This window comes from Clarias gariepinus, chromosome 14 (genome assembly GCF_024256425.1).
Source record: "Clarias gariepinus isolate MV-2021 ecotype Netherlands chromosome 14, CGAR_prim_01v2, whole genome shotgun sequence".
Classification (NCBI taxonomy): Eukaryota; Metazoa; Chordata; class Actinopteri; order Siluriformes; family Clariidae; genus Clarias; species Clarias gariepinus.
In genome coordinates, this window is record NC_071113.1 from 14,651,575 (window position 1) to 14,679,574 (window position 28,000).

Sequence of the window (28,000 nt, forward strand, 5' to 3'; positions counted from 1 at the left end):
TCATTTCCATCTTTTATTTATATTTTTTTGTTTTTTTTTCTTTTTAAAAAATAATAATTTCAAATATTTTGATATCTGAATCCCAAACATGATGTCCAGTAGCTCATTTATGGAATCAGAGAAGAGAAAGGCTTAAGTCATTAACATGAACCTCAAATACAGCAATGCATAGAGTAAGGTGATCATCACCAAACCCACTTCCCAGCAGAGTTTGTTCGATTGGAGGTTTCTTTAGACCAAAACACTGGTCAGGTCAGCGTAAGTGCAAAGTTGAAAGCACTGGCGTTTGGGAACCTATTCCAAAGCCAGTCTTAGAAATTAGGTGGAGACTCTCTCTCTCTCTCTCTGATTAATTTTTCCTCCCATAATGTGCCCAGGTCTCTCAGTGCCAGCAGAGAAAGTATGATGGAGTGAAAGCGATATGGCATGAGGGAGGTACAGTTAAACAGTGTCTTTCTGTATAACTCCAGAAAATCCTGACATTAAGAAACTGCCAGGGTTCAAACACTATTTATTCAGGGCCACGAGGAACCAGATGTAGGAGCTCAAAAATCCCCATTACATAGCCACCCAAGCGAATGATGCAACCATTTTACTGGGAAGGGAAAATGCTTGACAATTATAATTATGGGATTTTTCTGAGGCATTGGGGCGGGGTTAGGGTTAATACATTACGTTTTGGAGAACACAGTGAACTGTACCATGTTTATATTCAGTTGAGGGTGGTTTGGGTAATACTCAGTGCTTTAGTACAATGCATAAATATCATACACCAGTTTCAATGGTTTTAGCTTTTTAAACAGCATGTATGTTGGAGTGCATGTGTGCATTTGTGTAAAGGCTGTACACTGCGTATGAGCAAAGGTGCTAGGTTGCATTGTGCCTGCTAAGCAATTAAGACCAAAGCTACAAACAAGAATCCCAGTGGAGCTGCAGGTCTGAACTGTCCAAAAAGTCTGCTGAGAAAACACTGGGAGGTGTATGGGAACTTAGTGGAACTAGGATTGTCCCTCCTGTGCTGTTTCCTCCTCCCATGGATATGTCCAGCCAGTCCATGCCATCAAGCACAGGGTCTTCAAAGTCCAGGCTGGTAGGGTGTGGGGAGAAGCTCAGCTCGCTGGTGTCCATTGGGGAATGGGGATGATCAAGAATACTAGAAGTGCTCAGCATTTGGTTATGGAGGTCATCGATCAGAGTGAGCGGGCCATCAGGATCCACGCCAAGCAGAGGTGAGCCTGTGGTGCTCTCCAGGAAATCCTCTAGACGTCCGCTTCCTGAATAGAACCGATGCTGTGTGTCAGGAGGCTGATGGGAAGGGGTGGGCTCAGCTGGAGGAGAAGGGGGTGAAAGATGAAGTGGGGAAGATGGAGGAGAAGGAGGGTTGGAGTGCAGCTCCGAGAGAGAAGGGTCCGGATTAGCCTTGAATCCTGCTGAGATTTCTGGTTCAGTTGCAGGAAGAGGTAGAAGAAAGCAGAGGCATAAAATTCTTCATTATTTATAAGCGTATATTTCTTTATTGACTGCAGGAATGTTTACACTGAAGTTAGGAATAATACATATTTCCTCACACTTTTCAAACTAATTTCCAGAGTTTGTTATTCTGATGCTTCAAGATGCTTTTTGATAATAACCATTGTTAGAAGCACTATATAAATTAAACTGAAATGAAATGTTGAAACCTTTTGAGGAACTAAATGATTCTGAAAATACAATTGCGGTCAGAAGTTTACTTACACTTTTAAATTTATTTATAACACAATAGGGACAAAATTACATTTTACATATCTAATATTTGGTTGAATGTAACTTACCAAGTTTTACCATTAGAAAATGTTTTTGCTGAAAACAACAAGCTTCTGGCAGAATTATAGTTGGATATATCGTCTCTCTTATTGGGGGAATTGTTAGTGCTTAAAAAAAACAGTTGATTTCCTTGCACAACAATGATATTAAGCATAGTCCTCAAAATTTCAATAAGGTCGAGGCTTAATGTTTGCCTGCTTCATTATTTTCAACTTTTGATGACTGGGTTCAATGTCCTGTTAAAGGACTCAATTTCGAACTTTTAAGTTTCAATTTTACAGATGATGATCTAAGGTAATGATAAAGGATTCTGCGGTAGTCCTCCTTCTTCCTTTTTCCATTCACTTGTGGAAAGCACCAGTTCAACTAGCAGCAAAAAAAACCCAAAAAGAAACATGATGCTGCCACCACCATGGTTATCAGTTGGTAGAAATGGTCTTAGGGGTAAGTACCCTAATTTTTTTCTTTTCATGGCAGGTCTGTGCCTTGGTGGTTTCTGGGTTGTTCTTGACCATCTGAACAGCTGAGGTTGAGAGATTGAGTCTATTTCTAGAACAAAGCTCACTGGCTCCCTCCCAATAACTTGTACTTGCAATCGTTTGAACTGATTTTGGAATCTGCACCTTTTTTTATATATATCTTTTTGGTTTTTATAAACAGCTTCAAGAGGCACTCCTGACTTGTGTAAATCTACCATCCTCTTTGTCAGATTTCACTGAACTCACTGGACTTTCCCCTTGTACTGAGAGTTGATCAATCCAGTGAGTGCTGTCAAACCAAGCATTTTTATTTTGGCACAGAAAAGCCATAGTCAATCATGTTCACTAACAGGAAGTTGAGGGCCTTGGGCTTGACAAATTAAAAACCATTTTGAGACGTTCAGCACCACTGTGGGTGTATGGAAATGTTTGACACACTATAATTTGTACGCCCAAAATAAATTAAACATTGTGCTCCAAATTATTTAAGCTTTTATTAAAGATAGTTTACAATCATTCTACTCCAGAAAAAGACACATTCAAAAGTTAACTGCAAGTCCAATATTAACTTTACTTTTGTGTTCATAATGAGTGCATGTAAACTTCTGACCACAACTGTATCTACATGAGAACTACTTCAGTTCCTGTGTTGCATTTCCTCTGCACTGCAAACACCATGAATAAAAAAATATAAAGTGATGCAAAATAATCACTTAATGGTCATGGCGAAGGTTCGGCAACACATTGAAAGTTGAAAGAGGCCGTTGTTTATTGCTTTGACTTTCTTACGGATAATGACTCTACTTATATTTTTTAAACCAGCCTTATGATTTTAAGCTATAAGAGATTATACTTGAACAATCCACATGCAGAATGGCAAACTCAAACTTTTCCTTGTACACAGAAAAGCGCCTAAATAAGTACAGTAACTAAAAAGATTAATTAAAGTAAGTTCTTGGATTCCTGAAAAGGTTCATATAGTCTTAATGCACATTGTAATTATACTCAAAACATATTTTAAGAATTGTTCTCTTACCTCCACTCTTAATGAGGATGTCAAATAAATCGTCTATATGGTGATTGTTGGAACCATTCTCCTGTAGGAACAAAAATATTATTTAATCTGTAGCTCTACCTCACCATCAGTAAAAGAGAAAGAATCATAGTAATGGAGCAGACAAAGCAGATGAAGATGAACAAAGCGCAAAGAGGGTCATACTTTGACATGATGGGGGTTATGGGATTCCGGTTTTGGAGACGGAGGTGTAAATATAGTGTGTCGGTCAAAGCTTGGACATACCTCTCCCTGAAAGAGAGGGAGATCATGGTGGAAAAAGGAAAGATGGGTTACAAAAAGAGGAAAAGGAAATGTGAAATAGGAAGTGTTATAAGATGTTACGAGACAATGATATGCAAAGCTGGCTGGATTACATAACAGTGTACCTTGAGAGATGTAGGGGAACTAGGCTTGAGAGGTTGGGGCTCTTCGCTAAGGATAAAAGGATGAAGTTTGGGTGGGGATGACAATGACTGACTTGACTCCTGAACAGGAGGAGTTTGTAAGTGCAGTCCTGCTTTTTGTACCTGGAAATTAAGTTAAGGCTCATTATTTATGTATAACTATAACAAACTTGGATCAAATGCATGTTAAAAATAGACATCAGGTCAAGTAAATTTCTTACTGAAATTACCATCACAAATGTACAACAAATGGGATACTCCAATGGTGCTAATTAAATATTGACGTACTTTTGAAGTGGACTGTTTGACTGGAGCAGTTTGTTGGGGCTGTTGGGATTTGCTCATAGGATGTGCAACTTTATTGGGTGATTGGCTGGGGAGCTTGACAGGTGTGGACTGCATTCTCTGAAACAAATCATGCAAGATAAATGAGCCCATTTAACAGAATAAAAACTATATTATTATTATTAAGACTATGCATTTGTATATATTACCTGTAGGGTGATGCGTCCATTAGGTTTGTTTTGTGGAGATTCACTGTTCCGATTATCCACACTGTTATTGGTAAGTGCAATGAGGTAATGGTTACCATTACCATCTGTGACAAGAGTAGGAGTTGGATGAGCTTTAAGAAGATCCAGTGGGAACGATGTGGTAATTTGAGTTCCAGCTTGTTGGTTGACAAACACTTGGGAGACCTAAAAAACAACAGGATTGATTAGAGTAAACACAAAAGGCACAAGGCATTAAAGGATGCTAATACTGAATTTAAATATACACAAAAAATATATAATAATAATAATATTAAAGGACCTTCTGTCAATATTGGGATTTTTGGATTAACAGGCCTACAACAGTTCTCTACTATCTTGAGTAGATTATATTAGTTTTCCCCCCTTTGGTGCGTTATTCTCTTTGACACACCACAGAGTTTAGAGCAGACACCATATTAGCAACTGTTAAAGTGAAGAGCCCTTTGCCACAAATTATGAACTAACAAATTACTAAGCCTACCCACAAGACAATAAGCCGTTTTAAGAAATGACTAGGTTTTATTTATAGTGAAAGTAACCTAAAATGAAATAAACCAATGGGGTGAATTTAACACGAAGGCTAATTTATATAATAAAAGTAAGCCATACAAAAGTTCATAAACTTTTTAGAGTAAGGGTGCCTTATCGATAAATATTAAATACTTTTTCCAAGTAATTACTCAATACATTCTGACTGACCTGTTGAGTCTGTAATGGTTGTTTCTGCTGCTGCTGTTTTTGTGGCCGCTGCTGCTTTTTTTGATTGGCCTGTAGCTGCTTCTGCTGGCTCTGCTGGATAATAAGCTGTTGCAGCTTCTGTTGTTGCAGTGCCTGCGGCGGCTGCTGTTTGGACTGCTCTGTCTGCATTTGCTGCTGCTGTTTTGACTGCTCTGTCTGCAGTTGCTGCTGCTGTTTTGACTGCTCTGTCTGCATTTGCTGCTGCTGTTTTGCCAGCTCTGTCTGCACGTGCTGTTGCTGTTTTGCTAGCTCTGTCTGCATGTGCTGCTGCTGTTTTGACAGCTCTGACTGCATGTGCTGCTGCTGTTTTGACAGCTCTGACTGCATGTGCTGCTGCTGTTGTAACTGCAGTCGATGGATCTGCTGAAGTTTGAGCAGCGTCTGTTGAGAACATTGTGTTTGCATCTTTTTCTGAGGTTGTGGCTGTGGCTCTGCTGATGTCTCCATGTCCTCTTTTGCTTCCTCTTTTACCTTCACACCCTCTCTGTTGGCCAGGGTTACTCCTTCAGTCTTAACAGTTATGTCCATTTCCTCTATGGTCGACCCACGCTTGCCCTGTTCGAGCTGTGAGCGCAGAGTCTCTACAAGCTGCTGTTTCTGCTTTAGCATACGGGTCAGCTGTTCGATTTGTTTATCCTTTTCTTGTAGCATCTGGTCTTTGTCCAGAGATGCTGAGGGCAACAGGGCTGCAATTGGGAGCACATGAGACTGAGCAAATGAAGAAGGGGCAGCAGTGGGGTGGGTCATACAGCATGCTGACTGCCCAAGAGGCTCCTCTTTTACTGGGGATGGATGCTCTGCGGATGGATGCAGACTCAACTGGGTGAGAGGTGAGCTAACCTGTTTAAAAAGAGAAGCTAAAATTAATAAAATTATATAATTAAACAATATACCTTCTTGTTAAGAAGGGACAGTAACATATACAATAGCATATACTAACAAAATGAAACATGAACTGAAACATTTGTGAGATGTTTTAAGGTCAGCATGGAACAATAGATGCATTATCAAAAATATATACACACTTCCTAAGTGGGAAAACAGAACCAACCATTTCTCCAAACACATCCCCATTACAGCTAGCCTCATCGGCACTCATTCCAGTCACTGAGCGCTCAGATGGTGTAGGAGACACAGGAGGGGAAGAGCTTGTACTGTTGAAGCGTGCGATTTGGGGTAGGACTGCAGCTTGAAAACCACCTCTCATTCCCACTGAGTAGGCTGCTACATTTCCAGGGGGGTCTTTAGACTGGGGTGTGCCAGGAACAGAGATGGAAGACTGAGCCGTCACTTCCTGAGCAGGAACTTGAATCGTTTTCCCAGGTCCAGTCCCTATGAGTGCTAGTACTGAACCACCATTCTGTTCCTGGTAGTTCTTCAGTCTCTCTATAAGGTCGTTCTTTGTGCCAGACACAGTTAAACCCCTCAGTTTCAGCTCATGCTTAAGCTCTGCAACCTGAAGAAACAATACATTAATAATATACTAACTTCAATAATACATGGGAAAAATGACCCATTGGAAAAATGCCTTACTTTGAATTCATCCAAGTTTGCAGGCAATACCCCTGGCTTGGCCCCTCCTGCCACTGACTGGCTTGACCGATTAGCTCCATTTTGACATGATGCGGCAACAGATGCGGGGACCGATCGAGAAGGTGAAGGACCAGCATTGGCTGGTTGCTGCTGCTGCGGCTGTGGTTCAGAAGCAAGTCTGGGTGGAGCAATATTATTGAACATTATTTTCAGAATATTATAGAACAACATTGTTCCTGATTTATAAACCCATAATCTTATATATAAATAAACCCATAATCTTTATATATAAAACTCTTCCAAATTAAAAACTTACTTGGGTGGAGCAGGTAGGATGGTGGGATAATTGTAGTGCTGCTGCTGCTGGCTGATTATCTGAAGCTGGAGAAAGAGCTGCTGTTGGTGAAGGATCTTGGCATAAGATGAATCCAGCTGGGGAGGGGGCTCACGGTCATTCTTCTGATCAGGAGGAATGTACTGATGATATTTGAGCTTCTTCACTTTAGGTTTGTTCTCTTTAGGCTTCTTCGTCCGTTGGGCAGACCGGTCTACACTAGACTTTGAATGCGACTGTTGCAGTGAAAAGACGAAGAAGCATTAATTGTGAAAAAAAGTCAAATACTATAAAAGCTACCTATCTATGTATATAAATAACTAAAGACATAGTACTGTGTAAAAGTCTTGACCTACCCCTTATTTCTTAATGAAGTAGATTAAATAAAAATTAATGGGAAAAGTGTGACAGACTGCAAGGTGCCTAAAGATTTTTAAATTGCTCGTTTATGGAACAACCTCAGCAGCAACCTCATTTTCCCCCCTCAACTGTTCCAAACACTCAGCATTCAGCATCGCCAGTATACTAATCACCGGCCTTATCATCGGTCATCATTTGTACCTGTTTCTTACAGGTTCACGGCTTAAGTTAGATGTTTTTATGCTTGAATGATTAACAGGTCATTGTGTGGCTTAACAAAATAAACACATTCCTCTGAAACTGGTCATTTACAGGAATTGAACTAAAAACAAGAGCCAAAAAGTGCTTCAAAAAGCCTGTAGAACTATTCATTAAGACTACATACAAGATATAACTTACAAGTAAATAAAATACAAAACACAAAGTCTGGCTCTTTGTGAGCAAAATATAAGAAAATTAGGGGTAGCGCCTCCTACTTCGCACAATAATGTACATGTTAAGTACCCATCTATCCACCTATAAGAGATGGTTTAGCAAATGATCAATAAACGACAGATAATGTGCAATAATGTGCACACACTAGCTGTTACTTACTTTGGCAGATCCAGTAGGAGGACGGGAACATGCAGCAATTGCAGGTCCATTGGTCAGGTTTTGTGGAGAACAGGACTCAGAGACATTTAGCAGAGATGGTGCAGGCTGAGCGAGGAACTGGAGAGTGGAATTTACATGCTTGTTATTTCAGTTAGTTATCTACATGCTGTTCTTTTTTATGTTCCGCCAATGTCATATACTTCAATATCAATATGAACAGTTAATGTCCTGGAATGAGACCAGGCATGAGACCAGGAATGTACCTGTGTGGGTGAAGGGTTTCTGTTCAGATTAAGCATATCAGAAGGGGAGTGCTGAGGGACAGAGCTAAGTGGAGAGTCCTGGCTGCCTGGCTGTTCAGGAGATAAGCCATCACTGCTGTCTTCATCCAATGAGGAATTCTCACCCTTTGGAGAACCTGTACCTATAGAGAGAGAGAAAAAATAGAATCGCTGTAGGAATTAAGCAAGATATTACTTTACTGACAGATGTACAGTTAACTAACAGTAAAGAGGCTTGTGTTATGATGTCTATTTTTGTGTGTAATGCTGACCTAAGAGGGTGGGCACAGGCAGGATGTTCTTATGGATGAGCTCAATAGGGCCGGGCCGGTGAGAGATTTTGTCATTGAGGTCATCTGCCAGACGAGCCCTCTTTAGTTTCAGTTGTTTGGCCTGCAAAGAAGGTTCCACTGATGTCTCTGTAGACAGGACAGTGGCAAACTAAGAGAACTTGCAAACAGACCGCATAAACAGAGCAACAGCAAAACCACACCAACAATCATACTTTGGTATCTTACAAAATTACTTTCCTTTTTTTAATTTGCATTTTACTTTATAGTTCGTTTAAGGTCATCCCAGGCATATGAGTTTTATTTTAGTTTAATAGAAATGGCTCCCTTGTACATTTGCACACAAAATGCGCTAACAATCTTCCTGCAGTTATATAACTCTGAGTTAGAGAGAACTGTCCCACCTAACTTACCCTCCAGTATGTGCATCCTCACCAGCTCTGACCTCTCTGGACGACTCCTAATCTTTCTCTTCAAATAATCCTCAGTCTGAAGGGAAGAAGGGAGAGTCCACACAGACAGACAGATAGATAGATGGACAAACACACAGACAGACAAAAGTGACATGGTTGTATGTGATGTACAAGCCCTAACAAGTGAGAACCTTAATTTCTATTGCAAAATTTATTCTCAAAGACGAACTCACCCGTGCCCTCTCCAGACTTCTTCTCTGCTCATGAAAGGCAGCGGGACTCTTCAGTGCTGTAGGTGGAAAAACGTGTGCTTACTGTTAGACTGCACCAGTCATATTTGATATTAAGGAAAAAATTTAATGCAAAACTATCTGTTTTATAGAATACTGGATCAGTTGCACACTCCGAATGGAACGTTTAACAAGGAACTTGTTACATAACACTAGCTTGTAGGCTTAAAAAATATTTCTATGGAAGAAACATGTGTTTTGTCTAATGATCTAACCCAAATCCAATGCTTTTTAACTCCAGAGATAATGACTATTAAACGGGAAACAAATGTGTGCAGTGCAGAGAGTCTCCCAGGATTTAAGCTAGATCAGGACATTTCTGTTCGGACCATCTTACTGAATTTAAATGAAATATAATAAAAATAGTGTGTGGACAAATCATAAACGTGGTGAATAAAACATATGGAAAACGATATTGTATGTTTCTGCTTAAAAGAAAATGTGTCAAATAGAAAATCAAGCAGATACAAATCTCTCAAAATTTTCTACCGATTATATAGAAACAATGACAAATGATTGGGTGTCAGTTACACGTTGTGTAAGAAAACTGATTGGGTAACAGTTGATTTCCTCACTGAGAGAAGTGGACACTGACCTAAAAGTATTCATCACAATTCAACCTGTGTGAGAAGACCAGATGAATCTAGTGCAAGCAAGTCTCCTCTTTGAGAAATAATACATGAACATAACATGCCAACTGAAACAGACACTCCCTACACCTGTTGTCTGTCTCTTTCTTCCCTTTTACAAAATACTTTAATTATTTTTGAGCATATGGCTATCAATTTGACATCAAGAGTTTGGGATTTTATAGCATCTTTCCAAATTCATTACACGCATTGTGGATTCAATGGCAGATGGGATCTATACGAAGCTGCAATCTTGTTTGCTCTTTGCTCTTACTGTTACATCACGGCCTGCATGTGTTAGGGAAGCCATTTTTGGCTTTTCACTGCTACATAGTTTAGTTGCACTTGCTACAGCATCACTTCCTCCTTCACACAGAACAGAGAGTAGTGTGAACAGTGTACCTCTTCTTGTCTGATGAACAGAACCCAGAATACGGAAGTGGAAACCGAGGGGGAAGCAGGACCACCAGATAACACACGCAGGCCTTTTCACAATGACTGAGCATACAAAATTTTAAGCCGGCCCAGAGACATATAGATGTACAACTACATTTGCTGAATTAACCATGAGAACCAAACAATGATTTTGACGATGGCTTGCTGCATGCAACTGTGAAAATATCGATTACAGGAAATGTACAGCTTACAATTTCTCAGCAGTTTTACTAAATAACTTTAACAGGATCAGGATGTTAAATGTTGGGTCACCTGGGGCACCTGGGTCACCTAGCTTATGCTAAAATTTTGGATTTTGCTTTAGAAGACTATGCACTAGCAGTGGAAGTTACAAACATCGCTTAAAGTCTTGCAACACATCATGTGTAACTGTAAATCCCTTCGGCAGTTGATATGTTTGCTAAGCCATCTAAATAAAGGAAACAATAATTCTCGTACTCATTTAAATTTGAGGACAATAAATATGTAAATAGGTATGTTAAGTCTTGTTAACATGCTTTGTTAAGGATTCCTCAATGCTGCACTTGATGTTTAACAAAATATGCCTGTTGCGTAGCTAGACTTTTTTACAAAACCAACAGAATCTCTCTGCAACACTGTGCACAAATATAAATAAAATTTACAGCTAAATGTCATAAAGCTGAGGAAAAAGACTTACGCGGCATGATTCCTTGACTGACGAGCTCCTCTCTTGTCCTCCTCTGCTGTAATTTGATTTGGAGGACTGCATGAGGACAGAAGAGCAGTGTTAAGAAAACTAAAATACACTTAATCACATCAGATTGGTTATGATGTCTCGCTTCTCAACGGCTTCTTCACATTTGCACGTCTTAGAGATTCTCGACACATAGTCTAAAAGACGCACTCCTGGGTCTGGCTTCGGTAACATGCAGAGGGGAGGGCCCATGACAGTGTAAGCTGTTTGCTCATACACTTCCTGTTTCTACATGCTCAACTTTTGTTTGATTCAAAAAGTGTACCATACTGTGCAAAACAGAAGAGGGTCAGCGTCAAAAACAGGAACACTGGAACGCTGGCACAAATGAACGCCATATTGCTCAACAAAAGTGAAACTGTAAAATTACGATTTATAAGACCTGTTTCGAACACTAAAAATTAAGCATGAAAGTTATATTAAAGATATGTTAATAATCACTTCATGACATAAAAGCGAAATGATTTCACGTCATGTTTATTCCAATAAAATATGTACCAGACTTACCACCCTTTACAGACTTTTTTTATAGGAAGTTATAAGTTGCCTTTTAAAATGAGCAGCCTTTTCTCCTCAGTAAATCGGTTGAATCAACCTTTTGATCTAGAATAATTAGTTTTAAACTCCCTGATATGAATTGACCCTGCCTGGAAACCCTGCCCTCTTCTCTCCTGTTCATGCTTTAAATATGTATACATTGGATTGGAAAAGAAACAACCAAAAAAATAGGGTTATGTTTTCCCAAACATGTTTTCTGCTGCAGTGGATTGCGCATGGATACCCAAAAAAAGAACAAACAAAAACACTCACAGAAAGCACGAGTATATTGCATCATTTTTCATGTATGGTGCCAGTGTTTCAAAGCTGTAGTAAAACAATGTCACATGCTGACCTTTATATATTTAGAATTTATTGATGGTTGTTTTACATTTTTGGTATAATTATTTGGTGAGAAATAACAATTTTAAGAGTAGACATTCAAAACTACTTAATATTAAACTATCAGACTAACAAGGTACACCTAGGCAATAAGAAACATTGTCTCATGGTCCAATATTTCTGATCACTTAAAAGAAATTGGTGTGTTTAAAGCAAAGATACCATGTGTTATGCTGTTTAACACACCTAGATGTAAAAAGGTTTTTTAATCTAAAGCTTAGATGTCATGAGTACATAGCAAAAACATCAGAATGAGTCCTGCTGTTCCAATATACTTGGAGGGGACGCAGTGTTTATGGAATATCAGAATGCTATATTTTTCTGCACCTTGTAAAGTTACTCGTCACAGAAATATACTTAAATAATGTACTTACTATTGGCCTTTATAGAAACACCTGTAGCTAGGTCTGCTCACTTATGAATCATTTTATTGTCTTAGAATTATCTGAACAGACAACTACAAACTGTTTAATTGTTATTCTTCGGAGGCCATGCCTTTGTTGATTTGGATTTGGGGTTTGGGTTGTTACTGAGCCAGAATGGGTTCACGCATGGTTGTAAAGGGGGCTTCTGGTCACTCTCCCCTAATTTCCCTCATCAACAAGGCGTTTCAGCCTCGCAGACTCTCTGTTGGAGGGTTTTTTGTTTTACACATTTTTTGTGTTAAGTCTAAAGGCTGTTATCTGTGAAAAAACCCAGAAATCAGCACCTTCTATAATAAATCAAACCAGCCCATCTGGTGCCATTAACCATGCCACGTCACTGAGATCACAATTTTTCATCACTCTGGTGTTTGATGTGAAAATTGGCTTGTGATCTGTATGATGATTTTATGCATTGCATAACTAAACGTGCAGATGTTCCTAATAAAGTAGACAGTAAAGGTGCTTATATATAAAAGATATATAGGTGTAAATTTGCCCGCGACTTTGTGAGCGCATTTCTTTTTTTTAAATGTACAATGCCATCTGTTGAATTTGGGAATGAACTAAAGTTTTGACGTGTTACCTCAAAGTGGGCGGAATGAAGGTGTGAGATTGCGTTTATTAAGTAGATTTCAAATGCACACTCGTAAGCGAATAAATTTTAAGATAAATTAATGATATTTTTTTCAAGGTTGACTTTTTTTATGATATAAGGGGGTTTACCATTTAAATTTCGAAGTAGCTTATGTTCTCTTCCAGTGGGCCTGACTGCGATGAAAAAAAAGGCTATATGTCACCACAAGCTCGGCCAAATACACCTGTGAAAACCCGCATTAAAATCCCTTCTGGTTAAGAAGGTGAATCCTTTGTGGAATATATGGCCAGACTGTCATCCTATTGCAATGACATCATCATGGTCCTGCAGTTGTTGCTGTGTTTACTGATCAGCTGTTCTGACCTTCATAGACACTCTTTTATGGGGTTTAGTCCTGGCATTTAATTGAGCAACAGTACCATTCACGCTATACACTGTACACACACGTGCCACACAACAGTTGAATGCCAAAACACAATAAACAATGTACAAGCACAGCTGCTAAATGCATTTTCATGAATATATAGATCATTGCCCTTGCTTTTATTTTCCCACTCTCTGTTAGTTCCACACTGTTATTTTGTGTCATCTAAATTCTTCTCATTTTCGCTTAGCCTTTGAAAACCTAAACCTCTTCTCCTACCACCACTATTTTTGTCCTAATTAAAGAAACACAATCCACAGCACCCCAGACCTCATTGGAACAGGAAATGGGGGACTGTTACCGAGAATCAGACACCTAATAAGCAACACCTCTTTGCTTTTACAATAAAGAACTGTTAAGAACAGAGTTACCAGTGACAAGTCCTGCTCTAATATCTCTAGCAAGCTGGGCTTTATGAGTCTAGAAAGAATTAAGAGCCCAAGCCCACAACAGCCAACTGGGTTAACTGCTAAACCTGCCAGTCGAGAAGCTCAATTAAACCAGGCTCTTGCCCCCAAAGACCCTGACACGGCACAACAATCTCATCAAGGCAGCTGTTATCTACATACTCAGTGTGAATCCCATTTATTATAATTGTCGAGATCGACACAAAATTGTACAGTCTCTGTTGATTTCTGACACTTAAATGTTCAAATGGAAAGTGAAAGAATGGGGCATACCTTCTTTAAGGCTATGATAAGCATGTCTGTCATAGTCCAGCCTGAGAGGCTGTTTATCTTGATCACTTCTGTTTGGTTGATCATCAAAAGAGGCTGCATCAAAGTGGAAGCAATGGTTGGTGTCCAGCATGACTGAATCCAGCATTGACGATAGTGATCCTGCTATGGTCTCAATTTAGCATGGAAACTAAGAAAGCAGGAATCAGCATCCAATATCACAGCCGTTTTCCTGAGGTGTGAGAAATCACATTTGCGGTGGCTGACAGAAGCGAAAGGTGTCCTTAATAATTATATTTGCTTATAACAAGATGTTTTGTTTTTTTCTTCCCCAACTCAAAGATTAAGAAGTTCACACTATGAATAGCACACAAGTTCCACTTCTGTCTAGTCAAAATGACAACTCGCCTCTGCTTCTCTTTCTCCTCTGACTTTCCTCTTTTCTTGTTGCAGTGGTAAATAACAAACCTCCACACACAACACAAAGGTTCTACCCATGAACTGCATCCAGAGAACCCAGGAAAAAAAGTAAGATGCCACAAAGAGCACAGGGACATGCTATCAGCAAGAAAAACCTTCTCAGAGCACCACTCACTCTTTCCCAACAAACACACAGACAGTCTGAGGAATAGATTACTTAGAGTCAATGACTGCACTGTCCACCTCAGCTGTTGCCACTCGTTCACTCATTACAACTTGCAGTCTCTGGCTAATATCAAATTACACCAACCCAAACTAAATTCACTTTATATACATCACAAACACTAAAAAACAAAGACTTCTACCAAAACCATTTAAGACTTTAACATAGTCATATAGTGCAAATTATTATATTAGTGATAGAAACTCATCTGACCTACACAAGGTGTTTAAAAAAAGATCAAGCAGCCCTCGTCCAACACTGGATATTAATGGGTTGATCATAGTTCGTATTTCAAGAGGAGGTTAAAAAGCAGAGATCATGTTTTTCTCATTATATTGCACTGTACATTAAAATAGAAACTCCTGGTTTCATTACTACTTGATAGCAAATGACAGGAAGAAGATTGTTGAGATAATAGGAATCTCTGATGACCTTTGCACTCCTGCCATGGAACAAGGTGCATGAGTTGCAGGGAGGCTTTCCAGCTCTTGAAAACCACCCATGTGTGTTCTCAATCCTCCATGTCATTCCTGCAAACTTCACCCCCTCCCAGCCCTTGGGTCCTCTCCCAGTTTTAAATAGTATGGCCAGCTGGCCAAAAGGCTCTATATTCAGCTTAACATCACCTGTGCAACCACTGGATAGAATTACTCAGGGATATTCGTACACTAAGACGCTCACAATTAAGCAGACATGCGTTTACACATGCAACATGTGCAGAATAAAACAAATGAACAAACGACACCGCTGGTAGATATGCCAGACTTACTTAAAAGCATATACACTCATTTCTCATCATCATACAGTACCACTTCTTCATACTGTGAAGACGATTTCCAATACACTGTGGGGCTTTCCAGTCAAAGCTGAACTGAAATTAGGAAATTCATGAAAAATAGTTCTTAGTGCATTCATGGTGCATTTGTATTCTAAAAAGCCTGTTCAGTTCGATGGTACACTCTGAAATTGATAACATAATGTAAATTTTGATATATTGATAACATTTAATACCCAGCCAAAAAGGTTTTGTTGAACCACTGTCATTCAAGAGGAATTTAAGAAAGTGGCAGACCTTCATAGGTAACCGTATAACAAAATTTTACAGATTACGTTTTAGGCCAATGCAGTAAGTTTCGCAATCCTAATTTCAATCCTAATATTAATATTTTTTGTCATAATCCTAACTAGCCTTGGATGCATTATTTTTTTTATGCATTTATTGTTCAGGTAGGCTGACAAATTGAACAACAAAATGAAACAATTATGGCTAAAGATTCCTCATTCTTCAGATTAGACACCTCATTAACTAGAGATGTAAATGTAAAAACATTTCGTGCAAAGCATTAATTTAATTAATGTAAGCCCTTAGATTTTACTGTTCATCACTTTATCCTAGTAATATAATTACATTTACTGTAGACGCAAATTGTATGTTGTTAAATTCAAGATTTCCTAGCTATCTCTGAGCACACACATTTTTATACACCAGATCTTTCTTTTGGAGCTCTGGAAACTGCATTTGTACACCTTCTAAAGATTGCTCTTAAAAAGTCTAATCAGGCTAATACAAAAAAACAAGAATTTGTTAAAATCTCCAATTAAAATATATACCAGAATATATGGTATGAGGCAAAGTTTTATGGGGAAAAAAAGGCATTGCAATTATTTTGACACATCGCAATCCAAACAATTTTTCAGCTCAAAAGCAATTCAAAGTTAATTTAATAGTTAAAATTATTGACAAACTTTACACTTAACTTAACTTCCTGACTAGGGTTAGGGATAAATTGCAGCCTTTTGTGATTAAATTGTGATTGAACAGGGCCATACTGCATTTTTCATGTGACTGACTGTGTAGCAATAGTGGTTAGTGATTAAATGAGAGTTATCAGCCAAGAAATGCATAATAATTAATATTTGAAATCTACATCTGAAATAATTTGCATTAATCATGTGGTACTTGCTTGTTTTGTTTTTTTTACAATGTTGAAGATATTAAATTACCAATCAAACATGCAATTAAAAAAGTAGCTACATTGTCAATGGCCTAATAGGAGTTTATAAGCTCTGCATCGTCCATAAATTGCAAAGAACATTTCAAGACTGCAAGTGCGTCTTTTTTGTCTCTGTGCTGCCACCTTTTGCTTCTGCCTCCTTTAAAAGCGCCCCAAAACACTTTCAGGGCAAAAATGTTTGCATATGCTACACAAGTATAACAATAAACAGCCCCTACATTTTTGTTTTATTTTTTATTAATATTAATAATTTAACTAATTAATTTTTACTCTGTGCAGCTTTATACATACCAGCCCTGACTGTAGGTCAGCTTTACTTTACATCTGTGGTTCACAAGAACAGACACCCCACCTTACACAAACAAAGCAATGAATAGAAAACAAAGTCCACAAGTGTCACGGATACACACTGTAGCTATCAGAGACAAAGAAAGGACAGACAGTAATGAAAATAGACTGACTTACTGTTTATGACTAATGCAGTTGTAAGGCTGCAAGGATCAATACTGATTTATTGTGTTATAATGGTGCAAATTTAATATGTAGTGTAAGCAAACAGACAATTCCACTTTGGCATTGGCCAAACAGAGCTGATTTTCACACATTGGTCAAATTTGCATTTAGGGCCCAATCATAAATAGGTTTAACACCCACTAACAAACTAATACGGAAACACAGCAAAATAAGTGTTAGTGATCTCAAACCTTGTTTAGAGCTTTGTAACATTGTTTAAAAACAGTGTTCGTGCGGAAAAAACAGTGCTCACTCATGAATGTTTTTCTTTTAAAGGAAAACTTTGTAACATAAACCACTAAACTTCACTCTACACTATATATTCCTCACTGTTTCTGTGCACATGCTGTGGTGTACTTAGGAAGGAAAGGGAGTTCATCAATCCCGCTCGCTCAGACACACACAGACACACACACACACACACACACAGACACACACACACAGAAACACACACAGACACACACACACACAGAAACACACACAGAAACACACACAGACACACACAGAAACACACAGAAACACACAGAAACACACAGAAACACAGACACACACACACAGACACACAGCTTTAACCTGACTTCAAAAAAAAATTTCCTGAAGGCTTTGGATATTAAACCCACCAGGTACAGGCCATAGACAGCAAGTAGTTTACACATGCCATGACTCTTGGCTCGATTATTATTTTTTTTTCATCTCAATTATTTACATTGTGTGTTCAACATTTAGATTATTGTTAAAGAGACTCTATTTTTCATGCTTCCTCTTTTATATTCTTTGTTCAGAAAACCACTTATAAAGTTTTTTGGTTTATTTACCAAATGGGGTAGTTATTAATTTTACACACCCATTTTCTAACCTCTCATTATGTATTACTATTAAAAGGGATTTTATTGTTTCTGTGCTTTTAAGAAGACTAAATAATTGGCCTCTGTTCTGATTAGCTGACCACATGTGAAATGAGATAAACTCCACTGACGTATATAATGTGGGCAGAATTTCACAGTGGAAGAAACGTTAGAAGATGTCTGAGTCATGATCTGATCAAAAATTGTTAGAAAAGATCACCCAGACAACCGTACAGCAGGATGTTTTATATAGACAAAACGTAGCGTTTGAATATAATATGTACATAAAAACAGTCAATAAATGTTCACAGACACCTAGAGATTATGCACACCCTGAAATAAAGGAAACAGTGCACCTGCAGCCCAGAAAAAAAGCTCCTAACCTACAAAACCTACACGTTATCATGCTTAGCCCAGATAGCAGTCCTAGCTGAAACATCCTGGAAAAAAAAAAGCTATTAAAACTCAAACCGAAACCAAACCATGCAAACAAACAAGCACATAAGCAACTTCACATACTGCTTTCTGACTATTCTTTTTTTTTTTACTCTTTTATGTTAGAGTCTGCATATATATATATATATATATATATATATAAATAAGGTCACAACCACCATGAGTAATGAAAACATACATAATGTACATTGCTTCTTATTGTTTACAGCGGATTACCTCTTCCCAGCTTCATATAGTATGATTTTAATGCATTAGCTGAATACTTTCATTACTGTCAAGTACAGGGTGGTGACAAACTCTTTGCTGCCCTTGCGTGAAAATGTGGTTAGTCAACGATAAAGATCGCTGAATACCTCCTACATCAGCAAAATATGTGTAATTAGACATAAACAAGGTGATAGATGTTTTTATTAAAAGCTGAAACATGTTTATTATAGTGCAATGTCTATGAGTATGACGAAGTGAACATTTAAAAATCAGCCCCAGGTTAGGAGATGGCTTACATTCCCCAATGATATTCCCCAACTTGATAAACTATTACTTCTGCCAAGTATATATAATGCATATTATCTTAACAAAGATAAAACAGTCTTTAGACCAATACAAAAGGTTCAATGCACACATAGGGACAGTTTTCCATCTTTCCACTACTCGTGCATTACTCCTCAGCTTTTAAATAAATCCATCTAGTCCAATACATTCAGACTCGTCTTCTCTTTATCACAATACATGTTAAAGTTGCTCAGCTTCACAGCCAGTACTACTGAACTTGTTAAAAATGTTGTTTGATTTAGGTGATGAAATACTTTCTATAGCTCAGGGATATGATTGTTCCATTGGCTTCAGTTCACCAAACCAAAATAGAAATCACACAAGTCAAAACAAGTTCATGTCCTGATGCAATGTGTGCATTTTTTTTTTTTTAAACAGAAAGACCTTCAGCCATTTTGCATCATTTTACAATCACTGTCATTTCCCATAGACATGGTATGAAGGAGCTGAACTGCATTCATGCAGTCTCATGTCTCATCTTGTTAGTGCAGATAAGAAAGGTCTGCACTCTTTTATTCTGCTCTCTTCTTCCCACTTCATCCATCCCACTCCATTTTGAGTTTGCGTAAGCGTGCCAGAGCTGGAGTCCATCACACAGAGTTACATAACACGGAAAACCTCAGAGTAGCTAAGAAAAAAAGCAGAGAGCTTGCTGCCATCTCTTTAGATCAATCTCTCTCAAAACAACACAAGGTTTTTTGTATTTATAAAATAATGCCTAATTAATGTACTGATTTCCAAAGAAACAATAACTAACTGAACTGTAAATATTCCAAAATTTTTTTTTACGTCAGATGACATAATATTCTTGGAAATAATGTTTCTTTAAGATTCTTGGAAATTTCTTTCTGCCTTATTTGGTTTTAAGATATGCAGTGAACTCAACCATCTGTGTATAATCCTAATTTTTGAATTAAAAAAAAATTGAAACAGGGAAAAAATAAAACTTTAACTAAAAGTACTAGGGCTGCACGATTTGATTGTGTTGATTTGACACACACACACACACACACACACACACTTACACACTTACACACCCTGCCATAACATTATGACCAACTGCCTAACATTCTGCAACCAAAACACAGATGCAGTGTGTTCCGACACCTTTTCATCGAAACCAGCATTAACCTTTTCAGTAATGTGAGCTACAGTAGCTCTTCTACTGGATGAGACTTCACTGGCCACCTTTCAGTCCCCAGGTACACCACTGAAACTTGGACACCCTGACCCTGTCACCAGTTGTCCTTCCTTGGACCACTTTTGGTAGGTCCTGACCACTGCAGACTGGAAACATCTCATAAGAGCTGCAGTTTTGGAATTGCTCTGCAGTAGTTTAGCCATTACAATTCGTCACTTGTCAAAGTGGATTAAATCTTTAGCTTGCCCATTTTTTCTACTTCCAACACATCAAGTTCAGGAACAAAAGGTTGCTGCCAAATATATCCCACATCCTTCAAATCACCATTGTAATAAGATGTTGTAACCGTAGCTACTGTGACCTAGGCCAGATTTTGATGGCTAGAAGACTGGGTCAGAGCAACTCCCATAGAAATGTGGAAGTACACAATACATTACTGTTTCTGTGGCAAAAGAGGACCTACTCAATATTAAGCAGGTGGTCATAATATTACAGCTAATTGGTGTATTTGCCAATATATTTATGTGTACTCATAATTGTATTTACATTATATTTGTATTTATTTAGCACCTTAAAAGTATAAACAGCCCAAACACTAAAATTATTGACTCAACATGAAAACTATTTCACAGTACTAATTTTAGAGCCTAAATATAGTGCCATTAGATGACAATGTTTTATGTCAAACATACTGTGTGTGAAAAATAAAAAGTACCCAGGAAACTTAAACTTCATCTACATGTATGTGTGAATAAATTCTAGTCAGATCGACAACGTTAATGAAAACAATGAATGTATTATTTCTACAGACACAGACACAGACTTACTTCAGGTTATGGGATATGCCAGCATTCCAAAAGGTTACTAGCAAACGTCAACACACTAATCTGTGTGTAAAAAAAAGGACTCCCAAAGAATGTCAATATGTGCACATAATGTGAATTGAACTCACTGAAGCTGAACTAAGTTTTAAGTAAAAATAAAACTAAAAACTTAAACTATAAACGATGAATACCATCTTAGTTGTTAGATGTGACGAGCTGAATTGCTGAATGCCATGCTCGAAAGTGATGCCAGCGGTCATGTTCTTCTGACATATCCACTGACGAAGGAACAGTACTGCTGCAGAAGCCACAAATGTCTAAAATGTTAGATTGAGTGATAGAACAAAAATCTCATCCATGTTTTAATGCATTTGTAAATCAATAGTGGGGCAACATAATAACTGACAATTATGGGCACAAGTTACTGGTACTGATATGATGACGGAAGTGCGTAAAAGCACTCTGGATAACTATAATTAAAATGAGAGGAAGCTCTCTCTGCCAGGAACCTGGGATTACCAGAACATTATTTGATTCTGGACGACAAAATGGATTTCCCTTGTACTACGAAGAAATCTGCAAACACAAGCAGTATTATCCTTAGGTAAATGCAGGAGGAGAGACCCTAAAAAAACTCTTACAAAAACTGTCCTAAGGCAAGCTTAGCACCAGTGTCTGACGATTTTACACATCATGTTTCTGGTTCTTTTCCAGGCCAGACTTAATGTCGTAATGACATTGCAAAAGCTCACTTTTATGTTCGCTGCTTTGAGCCCCACTCCCAGTCCCCCAAGAGCAGACAGCTGGTTTACAGAAGAGAGAAACAGTAAAGGACTCAGCCCACACCCACGCCCCTCCCAGATGGAACAACTCTGAATACAGCATCATACAGTATTATTTAGCGTGTTCAGAATGCATCAAGAACAAGCAGATTAAAAAACTTCTTCAAATATGTACAAGTTTTATTTAAGCATAAATGAGCGCTTGGTGAGCGCATAGTGTATAGTGTCATCTAGAAATTCACGTCACACTTCTTTTTAGTCTAGTTTAACATCTGGTTATTTTTATTTCCCTATTGTAATGTTTTTGCATGCATTCTTTTTTTCCCATTCAACACTATATGCTGCCAGTGGCTTCATGTAATTAAATAGATAAGTCTTGAAAAACCTCCAACAAATTAAAGTCTTAAACTAAAGCATTAAAGCCTGGACAACAGCAAGCTTACACAATAACACTTCAATAACACTCCGTCAACCACAGCCACCACTCCTGAAACCACCATCCTCCTTTAAATATAATTCCACAACATGAACAAGGAATGATCCCGCATCTGTGGCAATGCCTTACCTGAAAGTCGTAAAATAATTCACTTGTTCAAGAATCCATTTGTAGATCAGTTAAGTAGAATAAATAAGGATGAATAACCAATGAAACAAATTAGGAATTATTTAGATAATGAATGAAGCAACTAGCACAATAGGCATGTGTCAGGGGCAAAAAAAATCCGAGCTGCTGTACGAAGACCTGTGGAACTCCTCTCTATGCAGCTCACCTTCTCTTTGACTACATCCAACCTCTCCTGAGTTGGCGTGTGTGTGCACGCCCAGCACAAATGGGTGTGTATCAGTGCAAGTTTTCTAACTAGCTTCTTCCTTCTGATTCTCTTTTAACTTCAAATCTCCCCACTTCTTTGGGAAATTTAAACTGAAGCCAACATCAGCCCCTTTGCATTGTGTCAGACTTAAAAAGTAATAGTACTCAGGCAACAAGAAAAACATTGGTATGCAGATGCATTCCAGATCACCTCTGACCCCCGAAGTGCTCCCTCCTATTTTCTCACTGACTGCCTGGGTCTCTGCACAAAGTTATGCAATGCTGTCCTTAGGAAGAAAAAAAATATCCTGTTTTGGTCCTCCCAGTTACCCTTCCCCCCACACTTTCAACACTTCCTGGAGCTCTTACTTCAGATTTAGTTCAATGGTGTGCTAATGCATTGCATGAGCATCTTTTAGACAAATTAACTGCAATCCAAATTTATACAGCAATGCAAAGAATTGCATGAGAAATATAAGGGCAGTAATTATTGTTATAAGTCAAGTTATTTAAATCTAATCAACAAGTCTAATACCAGAATGTGTCTGGGGTGAGAGACATGAAAGGGTCTTGCTATAACATGTCTTCAACTATGAGAAAGTCCTTGGTAGAGGTACAGCTCCAGGGTAAAGGTATGAAAAAAAAAGGAGTGGTGGCTAAAGGCCAGGAGCTGTGAAATTGGACATGCCCCAAACAGGGAAGCAAAACCCCGTCACTGTAATTCATTCTTACAAGAGTTACAACTCAGTGTATCAGAACTTGCATTTCTTCAGAGGTAAACTTATTCTATCAACCGCAGTACTGTAAAACAATAACAACATAATAAAGGAGACAGTGATCAGTTTCAGAATCATAAAAAAACACATGTCAGAAGAAATGAGAACAGCCTTAGAGCTAAACTTACTGGAAGTAGAATATCTGTGTGCTACTGACTCACCATTCTTCCTCTCGCTCAAAGGCAGGAGAGTTGGGGCAGGCTGAAGCGAAAGCTCCTGCAGCCCGCTGGCCACGGCCTCACTTTGAGGGCTGGGAGCAGTGCCTGAGGCAGGCAACATTCTGCCGACATTCAGGTCCTTCCCACCCTGGACCCCCTGCGCTGCCAGCGTAATGGGTGAGGGGCAACAAACACACCTGTAAAAGAATTTAAACAGTGAATAATCATAAGTGGGGATTTAATTTACTTGGTTTTAAGAATTATTTAAGAAATTATGAAAATTATGCTAAAGTAAACCTTTATAGAAACACCAGAATCTTAGAATAAAGGGCAAGACAAATCTGAATTCAACTACACTTTTACATTTTGAAATAAGATGTAAAAAGTGCGTCACTAAAGACAAGATGATATAGTAAGGTTAGTAAGAACAATACATTTTAAGGATGTGGCATGGGTGTTTCCTAAACTGCTTTTAATTATATTGTAGTGCTGCCATATCAATTACCAATAGCAAACCACTGGTACTATTCTGTACTGGTAAATTAATCAGGTACTATTCTGGGTCCTCTAATAGATCCTAAGAAAATGTTAAGTAACCTTGCAAAAAGCTCACAGTGAAAGAGGGAGCCATTGGCGGGCTCAGGCATGCCTCATGGAGTGCAGCCGTAGTTGTGCAATACAAAATAACAACTCAAATAACACACACACCCCAAATAACATCAGCTAGAAAATTGAGTCCTCCAGCAGTTTGTAAAGAAAAAAAACTGTCGTTCATCCATTACTTCTATATTTGAGAATGTGCCGGGTCTCTTGAAATTTGTCCAGTACAAAACTGGCCAGTTTCCCTGAAGAGCATTTTTTACGTGCTAAATACAAGTGATTAATTTGCTCTGGTCATGATGTGGCCAATGCAGGTTTTTATTTACATAGTAAATATCAGAACAGGATCGGTGTATTGTTTACACTGCTAAAAGAGAGGTCTGAAAAGGACAAAAATAGCAATGCCTTTAAATTACTAGAAAGAAAAAGGTGTCACTTCAAGTGTAAACAAAAACAGAAAAAATCTCATAAGTCATATGTCCTTCCGAGTAGTATGTCGACAATCGATGTACAGTAGCTCACACTATAAATACCAACTGAATGACCAACTCTAGTAAGTACCAAGGTGCTCTGTGTGATGAAAAACATACAACAACATGGTAAAAAAAAAAAAAAAAAAACATATCCCCAATGGTAATGGTTTAACATATATGTATATACACATACATATATACACATATATATATATATATATATATATATATATATATATATATATATATATATATATACACACACATACACACATACACACATATATATATATATATATATATATATATATATATATATATATATATATATATAAAAATAATGAACTGGTACCAGAAAGAACCTTTAGAACTCAAATTTATACAGTAGCAATGTTTTTTTTCCCAAGTGCGTCATAAATCAGCTCTTCCCGCAGGCTTTAAATTACGCACATATATATGCTAAACTTCATGTATTGGAATGCTACATCTCAAGAAGTACAGCAGGTAGATGCCTTGAATTGATAACATAGTGTTCCTCAGAAAAAGCAGCATTCTCACAATAGATAAAAATCTTAAAGATTAACACTTACAGTTATTCTTTCTAAAACAGTTTGCAATAATTCCACAGCAGTTTTTTTTTAAATACTCAAATGCTGAAAAGTTTGAATGTGGCAAAAAAGTCAGAATGTGGCAGACCATTTTAAAAATATATATCAACCCAAGGAAACTGACATGAACATGGAATAAAAGTACATACTCTTTTAATCTAATCCTTCTTTAGCAACACTTTAATGACACATACAATAGTATTAGCCTATACAGCACCACTTTGTCTACCAAGAATTTCATGTAAATTATCAACGTTGTTATATACACTACCGTTCAAAAGTTTGGGGTCACTTTCTAACTCCATGATCGTTCCTGATTTTTATTTCTTTCTACAGTGTAAAGGAATGCTGAAGGCGTCCAAAAAAATGCATTAATCTCCTTTGAATAGGTAATGGTGAGATATGTCTGATACTTATGCTTTGTAAAGACTTCATAACGCCTCTAATCTGAGGTGCTGTTAATTGGAAATTTTTCAGGCTGATAACCCTAAATGAACTTCTCGTCTGCGGCAGAGGTAGGTTTTGGTCTCGCCCTCCTGCGATGGCCTTCATGAGAGCCAGTTTCATTATGGTGCGTGACGGATTTTGCAAATGCACTTGACAATACTGTTCTTGCAAGAACTATTACAGAAAGGCTGATTTCTGTGTCTTAAAATAACAACTAACTGTTGTTTTTGTTGTTGTTACATAATTACCTAATTCCATATGTGTTATTTTATAGTTTTGATGTCCCCAGTATTGTTGTAGAATGTAGAAAATAAATCACTAAACAAAAACAAAGAAATTTGCAAGTGACCCCAAACTTTTGAACGGTAGTGTATATTTATTCTTAGCCCACTTTAAAGAGGTAAACACCTTTTCCCTGTTCTGTGTTCTGTTCTGCTTCCAAATATAAATCGTATAAATGGATGTTTGCTGTGAGGTCAACCACTGATTGAATTAGTAACTGACCCAAATGCAGAATCTGTCTTTTTTATATTAAGCCTTTATAAACCAGATCATACTGACTCCTCGAATATGTTCATAACGCTCTAAGTCAACATTTACCCATCATGAGTTTTAAATTGACATCTACTTTGAGTATGAGTTAACTGTGAAATTTAGTGATATAAATCTGCCTTCATACTGTACATGCAAATTGAGACAGCAGTAAAATAAATGGCCAACATGAGCGCATATGTTGAACGTAGCTGTAAACTGTTTGAATTTTTTTAAGGAAATAAAATTTAACAAAAATCAGAAACTCTTGTGTGTTTAATAGCTTGGTTCGTTAAAACATTTATGCATGCATCTTGGTGTCTCGCGGTGGCTTAACTGAATCACTGCAAATAAAAAAATATTAAAACTTATTCAAGGTTTTGCATCTATGCACCCTCTGGAGTTTGCACAAGCCTCCAGTGGAAGTGAAGGCAGTGTTCAGACACGTAGCATGAAGTTCTATTAACAATGTAATGGGGAAGAACACATTCCTCATCATGCAAGTCTACACCTGTCTGGGAAAAAAAAAAAAAACACCTCGAACCATGACGCCAAAAATAAATGCTTTCACCTAGCCGGTTGCTGAAACAAAATAGGTCTCTTTTCTTCCCCTGAGAGCACATTAGGAACCAGCTTAACCTGTTAAATTAGTAAAAGTTCAGCCATCACGCGAGGATGTTATTAATTAGGAGCAATACAGTAATGTCAGTACATCAGCAAACATCAAGGATAACAGTTAGCCTTGGATGGTTGTTTATCCTCGCCGATCATGTTTAAAATGTAATGTTATCTATTGATTTATGATTTTAGAGTGCAGAATATGAAAATGTCAGCCATGTTCGTAAATCACAAAACAGAACAGTGTACTAGAGTGAGTTATAAATTAAAAGCACAGGGTGAAAGAACTAAGTATAACGTTTCTTGAATCATCTTCCTAACCGGATGTGGATGAGAAATGTGCTGGCTCAGGAAAAAAAAGAAAGACAAAAGACAAAAGCCTAATCTGATGTTGACATGTTAGGAACACTTCATGTCAGTGATGTGATTTTACTTCTGAGTTGTTGTTTTTTTATAATTATATTATTACTTTTCTCCCAGGAATTATTATCCTACTTAGTATTTTTCTCATGTACCTCTGTTGCTACACAGCATGCAGAAAGCTGGATCTCTGCATGATGTGTTGAGTGTAAGTAGGTGTGTCCTGTGCTAACACATAATGACACTCGTTTTCTAATCAGATATCAGTATGGATATGAAAGTGTGTATGGACATTTGTTTAGATTTCAGGGCAGAGATCCCAGAGTTAGCTAGCCTCTTATTATGACTGTCACGGGGGATAGGGCAGGAAGTGTAATGCGAACAACAGAAACATATTTCCCCCCCCTTCTTATTTTTTTTTCTTTAACAATGCCGACAAATTCACAGCTAGAATGTTATAAATACGACCCGAACAGAACAAATATGAAGTTATAACGACGTAGAGCAAACACCACAGCTCGGATAGTGGGTTATAAAACCTAGGCTGGCGTTGTGATGCAGCGACATGCGCTTCACTACAAGCCGCAAACCCTGCAGCACTCCTCCAGTCACAGCGGGCTAGCTCAATGCTAACTACTTACTAAACAACTAGCTGCATACTTTCCCTTAAAGTTCTAAATAACGCCTGTAACTTCGCCAGCTATGTCTAAACAACTTACCGGGTTGCGGGGATCTACTTGAAGTAATTAGTGGGATATCGAAACGCTTCATTTAGTCCCAAAGCTGTGCCGTCATGGTTAGCATGAAGCTGTGCTGTTCAGCGACCCTGACTAAAGCAGCGCCTCCGCAGTGTGTGTGTGTCTGTGTGTGTGTGTGTG

At 38.0% G+C, this 28,000-nt stretch overlaps 1 protein-coding gene across 5 annotated transcripts; it reads right to left on the reverse strand.

The window, feature by feature from the left end:
- mrtfab (myocardin related transcription factor Ab) lies at positions 1-27,980 on the reverse strand. 5 transcript variants are annotated; one of them, XM_053512080.1, is made up of 18 exons: positions 27,842-27,980; positions 23,489-23,682; positions 10,853-10,918; positions 9,053-9,108; positions 8,820-8,895; positions 8,389-8,535; positions 8,099-8,259; positions 7,836-7,952; positions 6,864-7,117; positions 6,548-6,725; positions 6,066-6,470; positions 4,976-5,854; positions 4,238-4,441; positions 4,032-4,148; positions 3,726-3,866; positions 3,502-3,588; positions 3,319-3,379; positions 1-1,439 (listed from the first exon to the last, which is right to left on the reverse strand). In XM_053512080.1, exons 2-18 carry the CDS (start codon positions 23,604-23,606, stop codon positions 907-909), a joined length of 3,600 nt encoding a protein of 1,199 aa, XP_053368055.1. In that variant the 5' UTR covers positions 23,607-23,682; positions 27,842-27,980; the 3' UTR covers positions 1-906. The 5 variants fall into 5 exon arrangements, with proteins under 5 accessions (XP_053368055.1, XP_053368058.1, XP_053368054.1 ...); XM_053512083.1 differs by lacking the exons at positions 23,489-23,682; positions 27,842-27,980 and adding an exon at positions 22,306-22,507; XM_053512079.1 differs by lacking the exons at positions 23,489-23,682; positions 27,842-27,980 and adding an exon at positions 13,973-14,288.
- Positions 27,981-28,000: the final 20 nt, after the last annotated feature.